The sequence below is a fragment of the Amblyomma maculatum genome, chromosome 9, assembly GCF_055883805.1.
Source record: "Amblyomma maculatum isolate TAMU_Amacu chromosome 9, ASM5588380v1, whole genome shotgun sequence".
NCBI lineage: Eukaryota > Metazoa > Arthropoda > Arachnida > Ixodida > Ixodidae > Amblyomma > Amblyomma maculatum.
Genome location: NC_139352.1, coordinates 9115643 through 9140838, shown reverse-complemented (window position 1 = coordinate 9140838; position 25196 = coordinate 9115643). Strand labels below are relative to the sequence as shown.

At 44.6% G+C, this 25196-nt stretch overlaps 1 protein-coding gene across 6 annotated transcripts in view; it reads left to right on the top strand.

Annotated features, from left to right (window-relative positions):
* The window catches only part of Fak (protein tyrosine kinase 2 Fak), a 92103-nt gene extending 72868 nt beyond the window's left edge, over positions 1-19235 (top strand). For 3 of the 6 annotated variants that reach the window (XM_084578027.1, XM_084578024.1, XM_084578025.1), the window contains 12 exons: positions 714-829; positions 1825-2220; positions 2812-2891; positions 3120-3151; positions 4988-5365; positions 6332-6370; positions 8092-8208; positions 10125-10215; positions 11385-11464; positions 14164-14406; positions 14845-14925; positions 16672-19235. In XM_084578027.1, the coding sequence (XP_084434153.1) occupies positions 714-829; positions 1825-2220; positions 2812-2891; positions 3120-3151; positions 4988-5365; positions 6332-6370; positions 8092-8208; positions 10125-10215; positions 11385-11464; positions 14164-14406; positions 14845-14925; positions 16672-17040 (2022 nt within the window). In that variant the 3' untranslated portion in view covers positions 17041-19235. The remainder of the gene's footprint in view (positions 1-713; positions 830-1824; positions 2221-2811; positions 2892-3119; positions 3152-4987; positions 5366-6331; positions 6371-8091; positions 8209-10124; positions 10216-11384; positions 11465-14163; positions 14407-14844; positions 14926-16671) is intronic. The other 3 variants (XM_084578026.1, XM_084578028.1, XM_084578029.1) reach the window with 2 other exon arrangements.
* Positions 19236-25196: the final 5961 nt, after the last annotated feature.

The window sequence follows — 25196 nt, the reverse complement described above, 5'->3', positions numbered from 1 at the left end:
CAATAGCTTAGGCTACTAGCCCACACACAAAGCCACGTTTTAACCAAGCCATATGAACGTGCCTCTGTGGCCTATAGGGGTAACACGTGAGTGCAAGGGTCCTGACAGGCCGATTCTGATATATCACCCTTCCTTGTGAGGATAGTGGCCCGAGTTGACAGCTCCTGCCAAATGTAATGTTAGGCAACCCTAAGACCAGTTAGTGCTCAGTCATGTCAGCTGCCAGCTACCGCCTTCCAGCTCCATGTTTGTGATCTTTCGCTCGCATTGCCAGCATCCACGTCGACGGACGGCTGAACGGGGTATTTAACAATATTGCGTTAACATTGTTTGCACCTGATTTAATCCCTCTAAATGTGACTAACATTTCATCCCTTGCACTTCAGTGTTTAGAGTCTGAGTGCAACTTTGTGGAATTTTAGTCACAATGGGGCTATTTTGTTTTAGAGACCTATTAAGAATGAAAAAAGGTAAGAAAAATAAAGGAAGCATGTGTTTAAGGAGTAAATTGTTACTTCTGCAGGCGTGCTCACACCTTGGAACAAGCTTGACTTCAAGCCATTGTAATTCATTGGGCTGGCTATTCAGTCACACTCGGATGTTTTCGCTAGGTTTCACAACTTCGTCCCATTAACTCGGCTGTGCTAGGCTAGGTATCATGCTGCTTGTGATGCTGTGCACATATTTACGACGGTTGTTTTGGTGGCATGCAGATGCGAGCGTACCTGCAAAACAATAAGCATCGGCTGGACCTGGCCACGTTGATCCAGTATGCCTACCAGCTGAGCACCGCATTGTCCTATCTGGAGAGCAAGAAGTATGTCCATAGGTATGACCCCAGCACACACTCCTGTGACCGTCGTGGGGTTCACGAGGAGCATTCAGAAGGTGGGGTGGCTCTGCCTTAGAGGAGGGTCCCTCTTCTTCCTGCATTTCGACTTTCTGTAGCCCATTGCAGTGGCTAAGTGGTTAGAGCGCTTGACTCCTGAACAAAAGGACGCGGATCAAATTCCGGCCGCAGCGGCCGCCTTTCAATGGAGGCGAAAAGCAAGGCGCCCGTGTGCTGTGCGATGTCAGCGCACATTAAAGAACCTCGGGTACTTAAATTTCCGGAGACCTCCACTACAGTGTCCCTCGCAGCCTGAGTCACTTTGGAAGTTTAAAACCCATAAACCAGACCAAACCAACTTGCCGTGTAAGGTGCAATTTTTTCAGAGTGGGACCTTTAAATTTAGTTTGAGCACCTCTAAGCTTAGTTGCTGGGTGGGAAGATTCCTGCCTTGTCTTTCTTTCTGTATGCTTTCACTGCTGTTCTTAGGCATGTACTTTTATTACCGTAAACGACTGAAATGATGGATTGTGTCCCTGCATGTGTCTCATTAAATAACAGAGAATGAAATGTTTTTATTTGCAACAGTTGTATCATTTGTATGGGCTAAAATCCATAGATTTGTAAAATCATTTTGATGGGCACGTTACCGTAATAAGATGTTTCCTCCTCGTCTGGTTCATAGAAGGTTGTATGGCTTGTGTTTATGCTTGTTAATTGTCTCATCTATAGCAGCAGCAAAAGTTCCTGGCTCACGCACATTTGCTCACCTCAAGATCCAATAATCATGCATATCTGCCCTTTGGTTTATCATATTATCGATAAATTTTGGTTTGGGTATGTGAACTCAACTTCCAACAGTGAATCATCAGACGCTCGTGTCTAATTTTCCTGCTGCATTCTTCTTTTCCTCCTAAACTGTGCTGTTTCCTTCTGTGCTGCTGCAGTGTACACAATCAGAGTACTTATGTGTGTGTGTGTGTTATGGGATGCAGGGACATAGCGGCACGCAACGTGCTGGTCTCGTCCCACGACTGTGTGAAGCTGGGCGACTTTGGCCTGTCGCGTTGGGTGGAGGATCATTCCTACTACAAGGCTTCTCGCGGGAAGCTGCCCATCAAGTGGATGGCGCCCGAGTCCATCAACTTCAGGCGCTTCACGGCCGCCAGCGACGTCTGGATGTTTGGCGTGTGCATGTGGGAGATCCTAATGCTGGGCGTCAAGCCCTTCCAGGGGGTCAAGAACAACGATGTTATCGGCCGCATCGAGGACGGGGAGCGGCTGCCCCTGCCTCCCGACTGTCCCCCGCGCCTCTACAGCCTGATGTCCCAGTGCTGGGCCTATGAGCCCTCTAAGCGGCCCTGCTTCCGGGATGTCAAGCAGGTGCTCAGGTAAATGCCTACTGTTATCATACTACTCTGTGGAAGTACACTGTGGGGGAAGGTGTTGTGCGTGCGTGCGTGCATGCTTGTGTGCACGAGCACACATGGTGTAGTAGTATCTCGGATGTTTCCATCAGCTCGAGCCTTTACCCTCCTTCATGGCTGAGTTCTCAGCATTTACTTTCTCCTCTACACCTTTTGAGCAGCCAAACGCAAAGTTGTACTCTGTATCTGGAGTGACACGGTCTGGAGGAAAGAAGCGCATAGCCATTTTAAATGCTAGGTGAAGCCTTTGCATGCATGAATATCTATAAGAGGGCAAAAATGCAGTTGTTTCTGCTGCTATCTTTCTTGCTCACGTGCATTCTAATACATTGGTACTATGATTAGCTTTCTTTACAATTTGAAAAGCTTACAACTCTACTGCACTTTGTTTGGCTCCTGTATTGGTTAACCACGTACTGGCATGCTGTAGTTTTTTGTTGTTGTTTTTACATATCACGCATTGGGGAACTGAAACACATATCAAACAGTGAGAATCAAAATCTAATCTTAGTATTTTTTTGCCTGCAAGTCATTTGCACTCTGCTGTCCTTGCAGTGAGATTTTGGCTGAGGAGCGGCACCAGCTGGAAGACACCATGCGACGAGAAAACCGTAGGGTTCAGGCCATGTCCTGGGGTGAGTTGTTGCGAGTTTCCATCTTTGGGCAGCTTTCCCTCAGCTGTTTATGTATATGTCGAAGGCATCAACTTAGAATTATTGTTTTTCTTTGCTGCTCTCGTGAACAACGGTGCAGCTTATACTGCCGCCACCTGTAAGGCTCAGCAAAAACTAGCCTTGTGAACTGTGAAAGTAGGTTGTTGCAGTTTCGTTTTAGATCGTTACAGTGGTGTTATTCTTCTGCAGGTTCTTCTGGCTCCGATGAACCACCACCCAAGGTGAGCTTGAATGCCATTGTGTTGCCTGTGAAGTCTTGCACGCACAAACGTTGAATAATGTGTCATTTATTTCTGCAACTGGGCATAGATTATGAGGTCATGTTAGCTCCTGCAAATTACATCAAATTGAACACATAATATGTTTGCAAGTTGCCCTAGATAAAATTGGTATCCTGTTAATGTGGCTTTTTTGCATGGTTGAGGTGCCATAGTACTACAGAGCACCAGTTTAACTCTTAACAAAAGTTAAGAGGAATTTAACTTACATGAGGAGATCCCATCAGTGTGCTCATGTATAAACAAGAAACCGTCGTATTTTCTTTGAGGAATGAATGAGAAAAGTGAGGATGCGAGTGCATACTTTATATTTTGGCCGCACCTGCACATGCCTACTTTTATTGGTGCTTATTAGGTACTTGTTAGATAGCAAACATTTTTCTTCCTGGTGTTCTTATCACCATAGCTATGCTAATAAAGACCACACCCAGTTATGTAGAGCAGTCAATTCTCGATAATTCAGAATTCAAGGGAGAGCGGAAAAACTAATTATCCAAAGTTCAAATCATCCAATGACCCCGGAAAAATTGGCAGGAACCACTTGCATCACGGTAAATTTATTGGGTGAAAGACTAAGCATTGGGGGCCCGCTTTTTAGCTTGCATTTCCATCAACGCTTCATTACGGGCACACTCATGGGAGCTTCAAAGCAGAACTTCTTCAGAACAGTAACTGCCACACTGGCATTCTTCACGGTGGTGCATGATAGTGGCAATGCGCCATCACAAATAGCCTATGTCACGTATGAGAAGCTTTCACCTCACGGTGCATGAACAGCACTTGACATGCGCATAATCCTGGTGCTATGAAGAAACCACACTCATGGAAGCAAAGGAAACGCTCAGTGTTGCCATTCAACATTGAAAACAGCACACAGTTACTCTCATTTGGCTAGCTGATGCATGGCCGATGAATGCCTTTGCCATGGACTCCCGTGAAGTTCATAAATGTTCAATCGGCTCTAAGTTGTTGGCCAGTTCTCAAAAACGCAACTCTCGATGTGCTTTTCGACTCTGCAGCATGTAGTTCAGGTTTCAGTAGAGCTATGTTGACATTGTTTAGTGTGCTGGCCACCCCTATATGCAGTCATCCTTATTAACTGTCGTGAGACCTGCAGCATCCGTCTGATAAAAATGTAAACTGCGCAAAAAACGGGACAATAGACGAAGGAACACACACGACAACACAGGTGCAGTTTACATTTTTATCCGCAATGAACCAACTCGCCCGCAAAAATATTCCGTCTGATGCCATAGCCGGACAGCACACAATCATCTGTATACCGAATTAATGGGGATAGAATTAATGAGGTTTCAATATCTCATTTTGGAGTTCTTGCAAAACAGAGAATAGGCACCCTTTACCTCTGGCTGCTGCGCCAGTTATGGCACCAGTTTGATTTTACCCATTCCATGCCCATTCCTCTATCGTTTTACCCAGATTTCTTCTCTCCTTGCTTTGGAGTTGACGCAGCCTTACGATTAGGCCGTTTTATAGCTCGGGCGTTTCTCTGGCCTTGTGCTGGATTCCAGGCTGCCCAGGTGCTGTGGTGCATATTTCAAATTATCTGTGGTAGTATCTCCATTCGGATTAATGGTTTTTTATATATACATAGGCTTCTATGGAACCTGGCCGGACCAAGTAGTAAGTTCAAATTATCCAAAAGTTCGAATTACTGAGGTTTGAATTAGCGAGCTTTCACTGTATCAATACATATACTATATATATATATATATATATCAAATGTTTTGTAGAAACTCACATGGCTATTTTTCACAGCCTTCAAGGCACCCTGTCGACCGTGGCAGCCGTGCACAGACCCCGACGCCGACCGTAGGGACGTACATCGTGGCGCAGACGCCGGAGGTGCTGGCACAGCTCCTGCAGGAGAACGATGGCAGCCTCCCACCGGCATGGGCCTACGTGGCGCCAGCCTCGCCAACCAACACGTTCACGGTACAGGACTTGGGTGGTGGTGGTAGCAGCAGCAGTGCCCTGGGGAGCAGTGTGCTGGGGAGCAGCGGCAGCAATGCCGACGCCAGCAGCAGCACCACGGGGGGTGGTAGCGTGGCGGGAAGCACTACGTCCTCGTCGGCGTCTCCTCGTGGGGGCGCTGGGGCGGCGGCGACGGGTCAAAGGTCAAGCCTCGCCTCACAGGTCAATGGCCTCTTCTCTTAGCCGGCAGCTTTACGTGGTCATCATGTGGAATTGTCATTTCCCCCTTCAGTCAACTATGGACCAGAATAGCTACCGACCTCATAATGCCAGAACTCTTAATTGGGGACAACACCGAAACGGCATTTTTCTCAGAAAGTGTCGGGTGTTGTTTCACATAACTCCATCCCTCTAAGAATCGTTGATGGATATTTAAATGAGGGCCACCGCCTTGCTTGGAACACAGGAAAACCTAGAATGCACGGCATGCAGTAGGCATGTTTTGTCAGGAATTGCAAAATATATGTGCGTGAGGCACGTATGTGAAGTCGCGTCTCTGAATTAGTGTGAATCAAGTCATCATTTAATTGAAGTGCTCAGTGAATGCTTCTGTCTCATAGGCTGCTTAATATCATATGAGAGTGGTAGAAAAATGATGGCACTGCAAGATTGACACTGATGTCATGCAGGTCATCTCTTATGCAGTAGTAATTCAGAAGAATTTTAATATTATGAGAAAGTAACAGAGGCTTCTAAGGTTTTGGATACTGCATTTTACTTTCTCAATTCATGTGCTCAGACAAGAAGTTTAATATCTGAAAACCATGGATATTCTTGCATGGCTTTCAGTGCCATTTGGGAAGCATCCAAGGCTGCTGGTTTATTGCATTGAAATTCTCAGAAAAGGTGCTCCCACATCATAATCCTATCAGTCTTTTGCAATAGAATAAACTGAGTGTTGAAGGCAGCAAAATTTTTGTTAACATCTCATTCTTCCACATTCTTCATCAGTCCAACTTTCGTGTAGCGCTGATAAGTAATGAAGGCAGTTGCTTGTGAATATGATTTGCTAAATGTGCGAGAGAGTTTATAAGGAAAGAATTGCACTGATGGACTTAATGCAGGCTTGAAATAGATACTGGTGGTTTCTGCATGTTTTCCTCTGACGCCGTTCACTGCACCTTTCAGGACCTCGTCCTAGAACAGGAGAGTTACGACAACCTCGTGGTATGTCTTTGGAAGCCTGCTTGAACTTGCTTTGGCTTGTTGTTTTTCGTTTGCCGTGTGTGTTGCGCACTGGTCTCCCCCATACCTCTGGCATGATTCTGTAGTCACTAGTCCCAATGCCCTGGTAATCCTGCTGTGTTGACTTCATTTGTTCCCGCATGGAGGAAATACCGGCCACCCTGTGAGGCGAGCGCTTGTACCTTGCCTGTGAGAGTTTGTTTGTTTGTTGCTGCAGTTGCATACTTTTTGCTTTATGCTATTTCTTGTGTGAAGTGTACATATTTTCTTTTAATTCCTTTTTTTGCTGCGATTCTAGCCTGGTTTTTAGCTCTGGCCTTGAGGCCTCTCCTCTTGTAGCATCTTTTTTTTTGTGTCTAGTACTGTTTCGTTGTGTATAGTCTGTGTGATTTTGCGGCGAGTAGTTTGAACTTGCAACATTCAAAGCCACCTGCACGTTGCATAGTTCTCAAGAGTGCTGATGGGTCTGACACCTTATGTGCTACAAAATCACCCAGCACAAATACTATTTAAGTTAGGCCAAGTTATTTCCAAAGCGGTGCAGACTGTACAACAAATGAACTCGTGCGTGGTCACTGATGAACATTGGTCATGATTTTTGAGGCATTCTTACATCACATTGGGAGCAGTGCTGTGCTTCAGTAAGTGCAGTGTGCAAATGCTTTGCTGCAACTAGCCTTTGAATTAGCTTATAATGTCACAAGAAAGGAAAGTTTGGTAAATAGCCTTTGTTTATGAAAAAAAAAAAAAGTCATCTTGAAGGCTTTGTCAGGTATGCAGGAAAATGAATCTCTCAGGGTGCATTCCCACTTTGTTGTTGGCTGCGAGTGATTCAAGGCATGCAATGGCAGGTTACCGTGTTTGCTCATATATTGATTGATAGGTCTCATTGATAAACCAATGCAAGCTCTGAGCCACAAACTACAAGGTGACCAGCAGAGTGTCTCGCATTGTAGAGCTGTGGTACAGTCATGAAAAGCTCATTGATGCAGAAGCTTCCTCGCTATTTTTATCAGTGTCTGATGCACGTTGCAGTGATTTCAAAGTGCTAGTGTGCTGTCACTCGACTTTTCACGTCTCGAGCTTAAGATAACAGCCTACTATAATGCTGCATAAATTGTGCTGTGATGCTTCTAAACTGCAAGACTGTCTCTACAGTAGCACGTTGCTGTCATTGTCATCCTTCTTTTCATCTTCCTGGCCACGATTCTCCGATTGGTCAATTCCTTAGTTTGGCTAGCACAAGTTTAGAAAAAAGAAATTAAACAGGTTGTCCTGTATATGAATAAATATATAGTAATAGCTAAAAATCCGACAACTGTCCAGTGTTGTGTGTGTGTTGGTAAGAATGACTTGCATTGCACATGTCTCCAAGATAGACTATTACACTGTTCTGATAGCTGTGCATAGTATTGTGCTATTTTAAAAAGATTTGCTGGAGGTGTAGGCAAATGAGGTGCCTTAAGACGGGGTTTGGGTTGGGTACTGAGGGGAAGTGGTTTGGACACTTAGGCCTTAACCAGATGTTTTGAGGATTTTTGGGATAGTCTGCACAGTATACTCAGCAGGTGTGACCAAAGTCTGCCGGTACATATGATGAATGATCAGAGAAGAGGGAGTGTCTGCGTGCGGGTATGGTGCCAAAACGAAATCCGCTAGGCTCTCGCATGTGGTGCATGTGTGGTGTATGGGACATGGTGCAGGACAATGACAGCCTGGAGCAACGTCTGCTGGAGATGAGGCTGCAGATGCAGCAGCGCGAGACTGAGGAGGACTCCAGGTGGCTCAACCAGGAGGCCACCCACTTCGACCCCCTGCCCGTGAGTGCAGATATTTGTATTGGTCAGGCTGGCAGAGCAGTTTCAGCTATGAGAGAGAAATTAGCTGGAAGAATCCTCTATGTGTGTTTGTGTGTGCGTGTTGTGTGTGTGCGTGTGTGTGTGTGTGTGTGTGTGTGTGTGTGTGTGTGTGTGTGTGTGTGTGTGTGTGTGTGTGTGTGTGTGCGCGCGTGTGTGTGTGTGTGTGTGTGTGTGTGTGTGTGTGTGTGTGTGTGTGTGTGTGTGTGTAAATTCTGTGTGGCGGCTACTGCAAAGTTGTTTTATACACCCATACCGTCTCTGTATTCGTGCGCCAATATTGTGCCATTTTCGCTTGGAGACATTTCTATAAATGCCTTTTTAAAATCTGGACATTTTCAACTTCTTGTTTGCGTTTGAGGGCAGTTCACAATCTTAAAACTTTTCCAGAGAGTGCCTTGGCACCTTCTCTATGCGCTCACCTTCTTGCGCTGGCATCGCTGTGCGCTGGCATGCGATTGCATCATTTTTTGGAATGTGCGGAGATATTTATGTTGGTCTGGCTGGCAGAGCAGTTTCAGCTATGAGAGAAAAATAAGCTGGAAGATGAACACGTGTTGAAGTGCATTAGGAAGGCTGCCCAAAGTTACCAGCTGCAGGCGTACTGATGTGCTGGAAAAAAAGGAAAGTGCTATCAGTCTCACTTGGAGGCTCACAAAAAGCTGGCTATAAGACTGATAGCAGTGTTGTAATAGATGGCAGCATAGGCTAAGGAAAGTAGGGGGCTGATATTGTTCTAGCTGAAATTAAGCAGATGAAGTGTATTTGATCTGAAAAGTGGGGTAGGCCAGCCTACTGGTATTCTTTTAGAATGGCAACGGTTGGTTTGGTTTATGGGGTTTAACATCCCAAAGCGATTCACATTATGAGAGATGCCAATGACAGTGGATATCATTTGAGAGAAAGGACACTTTGAGTGAGGGTGGCCAAGTGGTATAGAATGGGCAGGTATACAGTCGTGAACAAAGGTTTATGCGGTGATATTCTGTGAGAAAAAAAAAAAGTAATGTCTCATTTACCTCTATAAGAGGTCGTGTGTTATGCATCTTAGTGGATCGCAACATGCAAAGCCCCTCATAATTCTAAGCTTTTCAGTGAACTGTTCTATCTTATCACACAGGAATAAATTTTGTTACATAAGTGCACACATTGTAAATTCTTGTCCATGTCTGTCCTACGAAGGATATGTCTCGTCTGGGTGTGGGGGTCCTGTTATCATTATACCTGATAGGCAGTAATTATAGGTGTAATTATAGGTGTGTTCTACAAGGGTTCTACAAGTAATTATAGGTGTGTTCCTCAGATATCCTGGTAAAGTAAAACACCTATGGCCAATTGCATAATGTGTGTGTCACAAAGTTATTTATTTATTTGTTTGTTTATTGATTTATTTATTACATACTGCTTACCCTTGGGTCCAAGCATGGGGGCGTAAATGCATTCAAGCAAGAGCAAACAGCAACAACAAAAAAGTGATACAATTTTATACAGTTTTAGTCACACTGTGTAGCCATCTGTAAAATATTGTTCCAGTCTAATATCGTCCGAGGGAAAAAGGAAAGCTTAGTGTCAGTTCGAGTTGCCTTAGCAGTAGTAGTTGTAAGTATCAATGTTACATTGATCACCTTCCCACTGTGTCTCTGAATTTTATTTAGCCATTGCTTCTTTATTCCACTACTGTGTGGTCTCCTTGTGAATGGAGGCTTTGATCACCAAGACTTCACATGCCATCGTTCTGGGGGAATCTTGCACACACTGCTAACGCAGTAAAACAATGTGTGCCACAGCAGTGCTTTCTGGTCTGCTAAAGATGCCTCCCGAATAAATTGCTTTCGGCTGCTATTAGAAGGACTACTTTACAAATTGCCCTTTTATTTCAGACCACTCCCAACCGCCGTCGAGCATCGTGCAGTGATGCTTCTGACGCAGGTAGCTTAGGCATGACGAACGGAACCAGCCCAACTTCCCCAGGTAATAATGGGTCATGCTTGTGACTTTTGTGTCTGTCATCAGGGTATTCTTCAGTGCCATGACATGAAAAGACAAGGATCTTAATATTGTAGAGAAAAAAGTTTCAAATTACTGCTTTTTTGAGCCTGGCTTCTTTCTGCTCACTTGTATATATCTGTGGGAGTGTCGAGATTTTGATTTTGAATACAGAGTGCCATTTCAAACTATGCCCTTGCATTTCAAAGGGTTCTAGCCAATAATATACTATATCCATATAGCTGTTCTGATGGATGTGTATTGTGGATGTTTTTGAAGCTTTGTTCACACATTTAGGTGAGCATCCTAAACACACACTGCGGTCGTCATGGCTGGGCGAGCATAAAGCACATTCAGTACTGTATGCCCTCAATATAATTGGAGTGAATATTTTTGTGTTGTGGTTTTGCAGTCGATAATAAATAATCTGTATCAAGCGTGTTATACCGGTAGGAGTTCATACTCCATTCAATTACATATGTCATATGCCCTTTGAAGGTTATGGACTTCAAAGGTATGACTTAACGGGATGTGCCAGTTTTTGTTGCCTTATAACCATGAACAAAGTCGTTTCTAGCAGATAAATCAGCTGCTATGGAGAATGTATGCGAATTAAAATAGACAAATAATTTGGGGTTGCACTGAATGCTCAACCATTGCATACAAATGTGGACATGGAAAGGACCATTTTTCTGTATCACATTTGATGGACGAGAAGTGCAAAAAACACCCATGTGCTGGGTGTTGTTACCTTCTCAACCTTCTTTCTCTCCCTGCTTCATCCCTTCTGCGAGATGCAGTACTGGTGTCCACCAAAATTGAGACAGATACTGCGGCGTTCCTGATAACCAATTATTATTACCGTTAATATTTATGTCCAAAATAAGTCTATTGGTGAACATCATTTGGACATGTCAAAGAAATGTTTGCAAGTTACTTATGAGCACCTGCCTTGAAATACATACCATACCTCTTAGAGTGGTTTTTCAGTTGCCCAATGGATATCTAAAATATACAAAATGGTGGTGTCATATAGAATATTATTGTATGTTAAATAGTGTCTGTGGTTGCATCGGTCAAGTGTTGAGTGCAGTTATGCTTTCTGAAATTTTCATTTAGATTTATCCAAATGTATCCTTGTGCCCTTGCTACAGTTGTGGCAAGTCCTAGCCCATTCAAACAAGAAGAAGTCTGCACAGGATCATTAGAATACTCCATGGTAGAGAAGAAACATGTAAGTGCCTCAGTTTACAACCTCATTCTGTCCTTTTTTTTGCAATCAGTTGGTTGTGTGCAACACAAACTACATTAGCTGTAAAAGAAGCTTTATTTGTGGACTCCACAATGATAAATCGGTTGTTCAAAAGCATTGTAAATTACAGTAGAATCTCAGCGATACTAATCTCATAGGTCCGATTCTTATCACACAAAACCGATAAAATCTATGGTCAGGAGAATAGGAAATGTGTTCTTGCTGACCTGTTCACTGCTCACGGAATTAATGCGCGTGGCACCATTCACTGCTTGCAGCGCATACCACGCGACTACCGCTCTCGGCATAGGCAATGTGCGTGCCGTGTTTAGTGCTTGAAGATGCAGTCGCGGATCACGTGTTCACATCATCTGTAGTGGTGCGGAAGTGTTCACAACATCCAAAATTCAGCACACTGTGTGCAGTACACTTCTGCCGGGAAATTTAACGAGTCTGTGTCATCTCAAAGTTCTTAACAACCATATTTGTGTCATCAAGATTTTTTGTAGTCATGCCAGTTTTAAAAGTTAGAACAAGCTTCAAAGCAGTGGTGCTTGATTTATTTTTGAAAAAAGTTGTAAAATTATATATCCTTGCCCTTTCAAAAGTTTGTAATATTATAGACCCTTGTAGTGAGGCACATCATCATATTGCTTGCTGGGCTGTTGTGTGCACGTTTCGCTAGTGCAGTGGAAGTGGTAGTAAAACCAGTTTGTAACAGCCCAGAGAGGACGCATTTCCACATCCTCCTTGCCCGATGCAAAGGTCTATATGCACGACAGAGCCAGTGTGATGTCGCGTGCATTATTCTTTCTTTTTTAACCTGCACTGTCAGGGGTTTCGCTTTGCTACTGAAATTCAAACCATGTTTTTTTGTAACGAAAGAAAAGATATGAGAAGGACGTTGTTGTATTATCATCTGTTCCAAATTTAACTTCTACTTTTGCTGGCATATTTAACTGCGCTGTATTTTAATGTATATATATATTTACAGTGCGTCCCCCCTCCTTGTTATGATTTTCTCATTATTTTTAGTGAATGACCACGTCATGTTTCTCGGTATTTCCTCTATTCAACACAACAAATCATTTTTCAGAATACCAACTAGAAGCGCTTCAGAACAGGAGTCTGAAACTTGGTTTGTGGCACTAAATGATGCTCTGGCTGAAGCAGTGGTGACTTTACCTTATTTGAAAGAAAAAAAATACTCATACACATGCTGAATGGACGAAATAGAGACTATAAATTATAACTCAGTTCATGAAATACCTAAGACGACCAATCACATGCTTCATCTTTTGTTCTTCAAGCGTGAAACAGGAAATGGATTGCAATTAATTTATAGGACTTAGCAAATGCAGTGTTGCCAACAGGAATCACCTTGTAATGAGGCCACAGAAATGGCAGACTGTTTAATGCAGGAATATATTGCTGCATGGCTCCCAAACCTGGTGGAAATGATCAAGACAGGGTGGAAAACCTACAGTAAAGGTTTCATTAGAATTTGTGAATCTTGATAAAGCCTCGTAGTTGCCCATTAACACACGCTTGTGCATCAAATTATTTGTATAATTGAGTAGTTCTCCTTGATTGTCATTTATTTGATGGCTCAGTTTCTTTTATGTTTGGTCGCAGGTCCCAAGATTGCAGCAGCTGCATTTCGATGGAGATGAAATATAAAATGCCTGAGCACTGTCTGATATAACGTATTTACTCTAATGTAACGCGACCACGAATGTAATGCGAGGGGCGACTTTCCATACTGCCCAGTGGGAAAAAATAAAACCACAAATGTAGCTTGAGATAAGAGCTTGAAAAAGTACCTTTAATAATTATGGCCATTGCAGTCTAATCAAAAACGCTCATTCGTCGTCGTCGTCGGAGGCCGAGTTCTCAGAAACCCAGTCTTTTTTTTTCACTCTCGTCCTCCCAGACGCTTCGGAAGCCTTTGCGGCCTAGCCCACGTTTAAAAACCACCTCCCGCTACGTCCGCCACCCACGTAAGGTAGATTAGTAACATCTAGCCATCGAGCTGCTGCAGAATTTCAGATTCCTTCTGCTATCATAATAGCCTTTTTGAGGCGAGCATCGTACTGTGCACAGTGCATTGCCATCGTGCAAAATGCGATAACAACAAAAGTAACCACGCTAATCCACTGCAGAAAATGTGGCAAGCGCGTGATCAAGGGGGCAGCGTGATTCTGAGCCCATGAGAAAAAGCGCAATGTTTTGACTTTGGATGAATTGAGACGGGCTGATTTGGCTTCCCTGGTACCTATGTTGCCAACATAACATCATAAAACCGCGGAAACCGAAACTGAATGGTGGCGGATTCAATATGGCTGCACCCCGGCGCTGCTTCAGCCATCCGAATTGCAGTATTCGATTGCAACGCAAGGGTAGATTTTGAGAGCCAAAAATTATGAAAAAAACTTGCGTTACATTCGAGTCAATATGGTAACTCATACCAAATCAACTTTAATCTGGACCCTCAGTGATGGCGTTCCTCACAGCCTTTATGTTGCTCCAGGATGTTTCAGGTATCAGGCCTTAACTGCAGTCAAGTAAGCAAGGAGTTTTTAGGGATTATGTCAGCTTCTAGTAAGACAGTGAAGTCTGGAAGAATGAATTGAGGTATGCTTAATTACCTTGTGTTGGCTTGTCGTGGGCTTCTCCTTCAGAGCCCATCTGTGACGGGGGATGTCACTGAAATGCAGAAGGGCCCTGTCATCCAGCAGTCACAACCATACCCGCCGCCCCAGCCTGAGATGGCGCCACCAGCGGCCTCTCAGCCGCCCACACTGGAGACTGACCGGACCAATGACCACGTGTACGAGTGCACCACTCGCGTGGTCCGGTCGGTCATGCAGCTGTCGCAGGGGGTCACTGAGGCGAGGGTGGAGGAGTACCTCGACCTGGTCAAGGTGAGGCTGCTACATCTGTGATAACTCCTTCACTTGCTAGCTATCCGCATTGCTGAAATGAGCATTATGAGTAAGTGCTTGCCTGCCGAGTTACAGATTCAGATTCATTTGTAAGTCTTCTAGCATTCTTTCTGGCTTTTGATTGCATTGAAATGCTGTCTGCCCCCATCCATCCTTCCCTAGTGACATGGCAGCATAAACATGTTGATGTGTTCACGCTAATATAAACCTGATCTCCACCACTACAGTCACAAGGAAGCTGTGACCAATGAATGACAAAGGACCAAAAGTAAATGAGACTGAATGTTATGAAATGCGGCCCCTGGCAAGCAGCGTACAAGTGTGTACGAAGATGCTAAACGTGTTGCAGCTCTTGTTCGAGCTGGTAGTGAGTTACAGAAATCTGGCATTTGCAACAGCTTTTCTTTTTTGTTTCAGAATGTGGGAATAGAGCTTCGAAACCTTCTGGCTAGTGTGGATGATCTCATGACTTTCTTTCCCCTGTGGTCCAAAAAGGAGGTGAGCATATTTGTGGTTCATTTATGTTCCCAAAGCAGAAGTGCTGGCCACAGAGTTTTCATTTCTTTCTCCACTTGCAACATGAACGTATGCCAAGCATAACATTGTATGCTTTGCCACCATTTGGGTACTAGAATGGTTTGCACAAAAAGTAACATTGTTTTGCCTCTTGATCATTTTTCTGTCTGCACAATGGTGTGCTTTGTTTTCTTTGTTTTTTGAGTAGTGTGATGGTGAACACTTCTTTTTTTTTCAAAAGCTGGGATGGAGAGAATGCGTTGAACCAAAATTCACAAAGCAGCACACCCTGGACAAAATATTCTGATACATCACAGTAGCTTCCATCCTGCGAAATATGCATCTTGCATGCCGCAAAGACCAGCATCAGGCAAGAATTCAGGCCCTCAGCAATGCGCACAGAACAAATCTGGAAAATAAATGCACTGATGCAGCAAGACACCCAAGAAGACAAGCCCACTTCATTAGCTTCATGGATTCTATATTAACAGAAAAGACCTCTAAAGCTACTAAAATAAAATAGCACTGACACAGCAGAAGGTGCTGCAATCACCTTAGCCCTCTTGACACACAAAGAACATGCCATCATCCTCACTGATGCAGAGCCTGCATGCAGAAAATAGCAAAAGGGAATAATATCCTGAAGGAAATGAGGCTGCCGACGCCTTAGCCTGAGGATACAATAACCGGGCACCACTGCCAAAGGGATTTCGGTGAACACAGGGTGTACACTACATTACAGGCTTGACAGAAGGAAATATTCTCCACTTCACCCAAAACTGAGGAGAGAAGAAGCAGTCACCTTCCGAAAAATCCAAACCAGCAGTCACATACATGGCACCTTAGGGTCTCACCCGCGACCTACAGCTATAAAGGCATGTTCTGTAATGTGCCAAACATCCTACATCAAATGGTGTGGGTACGCAAGGGACCACATGGTACCTTAACTACCAGAGACCTAACAGAACAGTAGTGGGACACCCAGCTGTCAAGCCCAGCCTGGATGGTCAGCACAGTCTTGTCGATCGGACTATGGAGATGGCTCGGGTCCACGGCTTCCTTGACTGAGGAAGCTGCCCACCTGGGCCAAATATTTCACGCCTGCTGCCAATAAAAGTTGATCTCTCTCTCTGGCCTGTGGTGAAGTCTTACTTTCACTGGTGCAAAAAAGACCACCCTGATGCAATGTTTGTCGCAAAAATCCTTACTAGGCTTGCCCCAAGGTATTGGGGCTCTGTTAACTTGGCCGCCTGTGAATGTATCTTGCGAGATGGGCGCATTCTCTCTTTTTGTGCCTAAGGAAATGGGCTTTGTTTGTCTTCAGCGTGCATTTTGTACACCTGGACCAATACAAACATCAGCTCTCGTTGGCTTATGTACAAGTCTGACATGTTAGTCGTAGTTACTGCCGAGTAATAAGCATGTTTCTCACAGTTGCACTCTAGCAGGTCAGAGAAACCGCACAACTTCACATGGGGCTGCCTCATTCTCATCACCATCGACAACATTGTCATTCGGGCTTTGTTAAGGCGTAGTAGTAAGCATGTATTCTTGTCATCATTTTGGAATCAGGCACTGCAGCAGGTCGGAAAAACCATGTATACCTTTAGTTATTGCAAATCTAAGAGTTAATCATACTTTTCATCATTATCATCACCTGCGTGGTCACTGTTAGCACTTCCAGGATCCAGATGTCACCAGAACACATGCATGTGCTGCGTTTTGCAGGTGGAGATGGCCCACCGCGTCCTTAGCAAGGACATGGCCAACCTGGTACAGGCCATGAAGCTCGCCATCAAATACTCAAAGACGACACTCGACGCTGAGTACCGCAAGGGCATGCTCAGCTCTGCGCACGCCCTCGCCATCGACGCTAAAAACCTGCTCGACGTGGTGGACTCAGTGCGAGTCCGCATCCAGATGTCGCCATCACAGGTAGCTGTACCACCGTCTGCCACACCACCAGCGTTGGCCTCACCTGTCACTGCCCAGAACGGCCAGGCATTGGAACCTGATGAAGAGGTGGCGACATCCACAAGCTGTGTACAACGAGAGGTTCAGCAAGAGGACTGCGAACCAAATTATGACGTCGCTTAAAAACTTTCCTTCAGTACATGTAAAATGCTGCTGTGGCGTGTTTGAAAAACATATGGACTGAGCAGAAAGGCGTACAAATTTTAAGAGCATTTTCTAACGTTCGTGGCATGTATTTTGAGTTTGAGCCATTCTTTAGGTGCTTTTGCAATGTTCGAAGAGCTGCTAGTGTTACTGCGTGTGAAAGCTTGTGTGTGTGCAGCTTATCACGAAAGCTAAATTGTATGGCAGACAATGCACACAACAGGCTACGTGGTATGGGACAGTCAATGGAGCTGTGAAATCGGTTGTGGGCTGACTTTGAAACTGCTGAAGTTTTGGTGGATGGAACAGGGGCTCACTGTCCAGATGAATGACGAAAATGACCTTTGGTCAATGTGCACTGCTCTTACCACACAAGTTGCTGTTAATAGGAGATTTCTCCATCTCAACTAGCATGTGAGAAATAGGCAAACTGTTTCAAGTTGTTCTGTTTGCGGGGACCAGTATAGGTGGTGACTGGAAGGTTCTTATGGACGTTAATAAGGACAAACAGTATCGTACGGCCTCACTGTTGAGGCGCTGTAGTATTGGCTGTATGTCGAACTTTCATTGAGGCTGTGGCTTAGGGTGATCGGGATTACAAAAACCAGGAGCAAGAAGGTTTTCACATTTCTTTTATGTGAGAAAGTAGGTGTTGTGGTGTCGAGTGCCTGTAACATGCCTACTTGCCGGATTCTTTGGTTCTTCACGTTTAGTATTCCCTGCTACCATCATTCATTAATCTATTTGTAGTGGCGATATGTTGACATTATCTGTTTGATTAATTTTTTTCTTACCACAAAGGCTGTCTTCAGTTTCTCAGAAGCAGTGAAGGATAAAACAGAACACCGTGCTACGACCAACGTTACAATGTTACTACTACTTGCTACAGAGACGTTTTGCTGTTGGGGACAGGGGTCAGTGAAATCTTAGGTTCTAGAAAAGCTTGGAGCTTAGAAAAAGTAAAAAAAGCAGCTAATGTTAGATTTTTTTTTTTTTCTTGTAGGCAGCTATGCAAAGGCAGTGGATGTTATAATTTTGGCAGTTCTCCTCGTAAAACTTGCTCTTCAAGAGGCCAAGTGGGGAACATACTGGCAGCAGCCACATACCGATTTAAATGCATTTGTTGTGTGGCCTCCTCAGCATTCAAGCTGTTCTCGTTTTTTATTTAGCTAGGCTTTACTGTGTGTTTTTTATGCTGAGAAACTGAGAACTAGGGGTCATGTGAGCAGCTTTGGAAATACACATAGCATCTAGCAGTTAAAACACTGGTACAGTTTATGTTGTGTAGACGCTTGAAAATGCTCGAGTTCATTTTTGCATCATGACGTAATCAACCTTTTATAGGTGGCTTGAGTTGATGTCAGCTACTCCAGCAGCTACTTAGTGACCCACACAGAAGTTACTGTGCGAGCTTTCACTTGCAACAGCAGCACGGTTAGACTCTTAACCATTGTCACCAACCTCCATATAGTAAAGAAACGGGTTGCACCAGGAAGTTCATGCGTCATTCTTTTTTTTTTTTTCTTTTTACAGTAAGGCAATGCATCATTTACAATGCTATATGCCTTTACTTGGGCAAGTAACTTGCGAATGGTTATTTTGAGGTGTACATGTGCTTCAAGAATGAGAGTGAATAATACTACACATGAGTGACTTATTTAATGCTGCTATGAAATGGTTATTGTTTCGCTCAGTCATGTTCTCAATGCTTTTTTTTTTCTTTTTTCGCACATTGTGAGGCAGCAGCATTGTGCAGATGTACCTTGTATCTATTTATCTTGTAACCACTGGTCTCCTGCATCGTAGCAGGAAAAAAAAATGGCAGGCTGGTGATAACGTTCAGGCACAGAAGCGCATTTACCAAATCCAGTGTTCGCTTGCTTCTAACTTAGCTTGCAAAAAAATGGCAGCAAACTAGTCACAGTGCAAACTTGAGTGAACTTACCACAGTGTGAAACAAAACCTCTACCTGTTGACTCTACAGCGAAGTTTTTTTTTTACATCTTGAATTTTTTTCCTTCGGTGAGCTGTTTTACATTCACAGCAGTGGACTTGCTTCAAGGCCTGCCTCATGACTTTTTTTTAATATATTTGTGTGCATATGTGTGTATATCATGTTCAAGTGTTAATAGAACTTATTAAATTCAATCCTAAGTGATGCTGTGTTCTGACCTTCCTGTCTAGAATAATTGCTCCACTTTGCCCTATGGTTCTCTATTTCAACTCCTGAGGCTGGGAGAATGGATGAGTACAGTACTTATTTAGCAACTGGTGAAAGCCTTTTGCTTGGTTGCAGTCTAAAGTTGCCCTGATTCTATTAGCGATTACTTTGGTAAATACCTTATACGTAACAGGCAGTAAGCTAATTGATCTAATTTTTCAAGTCCTTAGCGTCCCCTTTCTTATGAATTAAGATAGTGTTTGCATTATTCCATGGTTCCGGTATCATCAATGACACCAGACATTGCGTATACAGGGTGGCCAGTTTTTCTAGCACAATATCCCCCCCGTCCTTCAACAAATCAATAGTTACCTGATCCCCTCCAGCTACTTTCCCACTTTTCATAGTTTCTAATGCTTTCTTAACTTCGTCCTTCGTTACTGACGGAACGTCTGACTGCATTTCCCTACTGCCAATCTCATTATTGTCATGACTTCGTTGGCTGCTGTAGAGATCAGTATAGAACTCCTCGGCTTCTTTGACTATCTTGTCCATATTCGTGATGACATTGCCCGCCTTGTCCCTTAGCGCATACATCTGATTTTTGCCTATGCCCAATTTCTTCATCGCTTTAAGGCTTCCCTCATTCTTTACAGCATGCTCAATTTTCTCCATCGGCCAATTTGCACTTATTTATTACTTATTTATTAGCTTTGATATCTCTGCTAATTCTATCTGGTCTGTTGATTGGAAACTTTCATTCTTGTAATTTATACAGACCATTCAACCAGCAATGGTGCCTACAATTCATAGCTTATTCACAGTAGAGTGGAAGCTGAGAGTGTGAGGCAGTAGCTTCCACACCTGTGCGATTTTGAACACTTGTGGTAACCTCTATCCATAAGTTTCACTTTCTTGCATACAGCTAGCTGTGATATGACACGTAGCAAGTGGCCAGCCGCCAACCACTTGTTGGTTTATTGTCACATGGAGGCTCACACGATAGGCAAGTGCCAAGTGCAGCCTTGGTTTTCTTTTTGTAGCTGCTTAGAAAAGCTTGCAGGAGAAGAATTCGAATTACTAGTAGGTAGTCAATCTGTTAAGCCTGCATAATTCTACACTTTTTATAAATAAGATGCTTCGATTGGCCCCACTAAATCGCATCATTTGGAGAGAGAGGAATGGAAACGCTTCGAAAACTGCTTTGAGGACAATAAATATTGCTATCTGGTGGCAAGCAGTGTAACAATGGTGACAGATATGCTTTAACAGCCAGTGGGCCTGTCACGAGCGCTCTGCCCCACGCCATTGCCCGCTTCGTCATTTTCGTATTGGTGGCAATAGTGTGTTTGCTTTTAGTGAAAGCACATTTATTCAGTGTTAAAGGAACCGAAAAAACAATGGAATTAATTGAACAACCCAAATGAAAGACTGGGGCATTAGTCGCCCATTTTCGTGATGAGATGCATGGCAGTGACTATTTTTTTAAGTCCCGCTAATGCTTTATTGCGTATATAGTATGAAGTGCCAAAGCGGAACTACTAAAAAAAAAAAAATTTGTGTGCCACTTTGGACCACTAAAATACGATGAGGTAAAAGCTTTTGCTTGAAAATTTGCTGATGCCTGGTTTTACTGCGTCTGCTTCTGTAGGCTGTGTGGTACGGCATTGAGGAAGGGCCAAATGAAAGGCGCCACACGGACGCCTGGATCAGTATGATGTGAAAGCGTAAGCTACTAGCCAACATACAAAGGCTCGCTTTAACCGAGCCGTATGAATGTGCCTGCGTGGCCTAGGGATAGCGTGAATGCAAGGGTCTTGGGCCAAGACCATCCAAAGTGACAATCTGTCCCGATTTAGGTGGGACATGTCCCTCTTTTGTAGGTGTGGTCCCACCCGCATGCTGGTCGGATGGCATTTTGTCCCGCCTTCGCTACACTGGCCACATTCGCTCCGCCTATAGCTCCACCGAGCCAGCCAAAATAGGAACAAGCCTAGCCAGGTGGCTCTCGTGTGCGCCTGCGAGTCACATATTTTCTCAGTCTGGTTAGCTCTGATAGCCAGAGAAACTTCGTGTTGGCGAGCTAGTGAGCCGGAGTTAAGGCCCAGCCCAAAGCTCGCATTCCCATGCGTCTGCTTGCGCTGTTTGTTGGATTTAATGCTTCTCTATCACGCCGACTACAACGCCTAAATGGAGGTGCAAATTCGATGCAGAGTTTGGAAGAATTGATGGTGCAACCAATTTGATGAGATTAGCAGTCTCTTGTGGGCCTTTCTCAAGTCAGCACTGGCCACTTTGACACGATGTGCAACTCATAACTTCAAAAGTGCAGTCACATCCGTCTTGACTAGAATACTTTGTATAACAAAGCCCCTAACATTTTATGTTATGTCACGACCGGGAAACTACATGAATGGGAAAACGAAAAGCTGGTCAAGAAACTCTGGGTGGATATGTGCTTCAGTACTTTGAAACGAATGATGTGCTTTGTGAGAACATAAGGGTAATTTTTGGGTATTATAGGTGCTTGCCAGGAACAAATTTAATGCACAAGTTTTTCTTTGATGAACAAGCTCTGCCCTCCAGGAAAGGTGCAGCTTCAATGGACGACACAACGCGGTGCTGGTACTCAAAGTGTGTGCACATACTGCGTTAACAGCACCACGTGCACATGTGCAGAAATGAAGAGCTGCTTAAGAATATGCATTGAATCCAGAAGTATTAGGTGTATGTGCTAGCTAGGCAAAAGCCGGAGGGGAAAAAAATAATGTTCAACTGAAACAAAAATTTAATATTGCTCAAATATTTTGGTGCTACCTGGGAGCAAACGCGCACTTATGGCACGCTGGAAGAACTATGCAGACGGTGGGGATTATAGATCGGGTAGTCTATTGCTTGCACTGTATTCAGGTCAGCGAAATATAGGTTCCTGGTGTTGTAGCGGCTCCAGTGTTCGGCCCCACATCCTTCTGGGCAGTACATTTTAAGAATTGCCTCTTTGAAGCCAGCCTGCAAAGTGTCGACCAGAACCGCTAAGGGCCCGTATCGACGGCAAATTAACGTACAGTGTTCTGTCCAGCTTATCGAGGCTGCTAGGCCTCTTCCCGAAGTCGCACATCCTCCTAGAACGAAGCCACGAAAGCGTGCAATTCTCTTGCAGGGCGACAGGGCAAAGGACAGTGCAGCCTCGAAACAGACGCGCCCACCTCGCAGATGCGACGAAGCCTTTTCCAGTTAATTTTACCTATAACATGGAGGAAGGAGAGTTAATTTCTCACTTCCCCACGACCCACAGAAACAGCCTCGAAACAGACGCGCCCACCTCGCCAATGCGACAAAACCTTTTCGGACAACATGGAGAAAGGGGATATAATTTTTCACTTCCCCATGACCCACAGAAAGCGGGTGCACTCTACAAAACTATCTGCATGTCGTTCCGCTACAAACTGCGCATGCGCTCACTGATGCTCTGTAAACTGCTGCCCGAAGAAGATATGCATTGGTGCGTGCTGCGGGTGGCCGGCGCAAGGGACACGAAAATGCCTGTAAGCTTCCCAGAACAGCTTTTCGCTCTGGAAAAAAAAAAAAAAAAATTCCAGATCACTGCAGAATCTTTACTTGAGAAATGCGTAAGCCTGAGCATTGCTGTGTTGTCCGCGAGATGTGTCAGCGGGATTCCGCGAGTGACAGATATAACGCCTTTCCTTTCCTGTAAACCAATTATAGAACACCAGTGAACCTGATGCGTTCAATAGAAGGACAAGGAACGCGCGATGCATTCTATGCGGCAGCAACGCTCAGACTTTCGCATTTCTGCACAGCACTCTCGGAATTTTACAGATTGCACTTGGTTGATTACCTCTCTTCACACACTTTCTAACCATTCCCATCCATTTGTGCACGCAAATCACGCCTTTTCCCGCTCGTTCACGTTCAAACATTTCAAATTTCCGCCACCAGAAGTTAGTTCTACGTCACCGAAAGTCGAGTACCACGTGACCCCCTTTACACGTCGGTATTACCCTTCCGGGTTATTTAGACGTCTGATTGACAACCCACATGCATGATGCACTTCCCTATTTCCCATAAAAGATTTTTGGTGCTCTATTTGATGCAACCATTCTTTTATATATATATATATATATATATATATATATATATATATATATATATATATAAACTCATTCGTTCGAACGTAAACGTACGGACAAGCTCGTGATGCCAGGAGACTACAAACAGCCATACAATACTTACGCATTAATAAAAATAAGTAACGCACGAATTGGCAGCCAAAACGGCGCAGCTGGGCTCGGTTGGCTGGCTGATACGCGATCGGTAACGCTGTTTCCGCAGCAAAGTGGCGCTGCGGCCTGGTTTGGAAAGAGAAACCGAAACTATGTGGCCGGGCTACATTCGACGCCATCAAACCGATGTTGTGACGTCGTGCGCTGAATAATAATAATAATTGGTTCACAGGAAGGGAAAGGCGCAGTATCTGTCACACTTGTAGCTGTGGACATCTGACCCGCACCGTAAGAGAAGGAAGTGGGGGAGTGAAAGTGGAAAGAGAGAAAGGGGTACCGTAGTGGACGGATAGGGAGTAATTTCGACCACCTGGGAGTCTTTAAAGTGCGCTGACATCGCACAGCACACGGCCTCTTCGTTTCGCCTCCATCGAAACGCAGCCGCTGCGGTCGGGACGGCCGCGCTTCGATGGAGGCGAGCCGTTGGGCGCTTCAGAGATTCGCAGACAACCATACCATGGAGGTTAGGAGGGATTGGATTTCGGGGTAACACCGTGCATTAAAGTGCTGTTATGATACTACTATATAAATTTATAGCAATCTTAAATTTATTTATACATTACTGCTAGCCTCAGGGAGGCTGTAAATGCTAAAAATTGAGTGTTTAGGTGGGTTGCAGAAACCTAGAAGTCAGCTTCTCTGCAGAGCAAAAACCCCTTTACCATGACAGCCAAACCTGTTTTGGGGGCAGAAGTTGGGTGCAGCGCAGAATACTATGTCCAGCCTGATGTCATGCACAAACTTGTTGAGCACAATGCCTTCACTATTGAGAGCCTGGAGGAGGTAGGGGCGGGGGAGGCGTTATGGATGGCACTCACAAACGGAGGGGTTCTTAATCCCATAATTGTGACAACAAGAAGAGGGATGCAGGAAATGGACGTGGCCATTATTCCCACAATAAAAGTCTCCTGCACTGCACCTAATTTCTGCCCCCAAAACAGATTTGGCCGCCATAGTGAAGGAGTTTTTGCTCTGCAGAGAAGCTGACTTCTAGGTTTCTGCAACCCACTTATGCGTTATATATCAAGGTGAAAGCCTTTAATGGATCATGTTGTTGCGGCTGCGGGAAGACAGAAAAGAAAATGCGCGGGCCAGCTACTGGCTCTGTTAGCTGAGCCACCTCCGCTGCCTCGTGCGGACAGGAGATTGTTGTGGCTCTAGGAAGAAGAAAAAGAAAATGCACGGGCCTGCTACTGGCTCTGTAGCTGAACCACCTCCGCTGCCTGATTGGTTCACAGGAAGGGAAAGCGTGGTATCTGTCACACTTGTTTCTGTGGACACCTGAACCGCGCTGTAATGGAAAGGAGGAAGGTGGGAGTTAAAGTGGAAAGAGAGAAAGAGGAGCAGTAGTGGAGGACTACGGAGTAATTTCGACCACCTGGGGATCTTTAACGTCGCACATCACACGGACGCCTCTTACCTCCGCTACCCGATTTATTAAACTGATTTATTTATAGGAAGGGAAAGGCGCGGTAACTGTCTCGCTTGTTTTCTGTGGACGCCGCAACCGCGCCGTAAGGGAAGGGAGGAAGGTGGGAGTGAAAGTGGAAAGAGAGAAAGGGGAGCCGTAGTGGAGGGCTGCGGTGTAATTTCGACCACCTGGGGATCTTTAACGTGCGCTGACATATCGCAGCACACAGAAGCCACTTTGTTTCGCCTCCATCGAAACG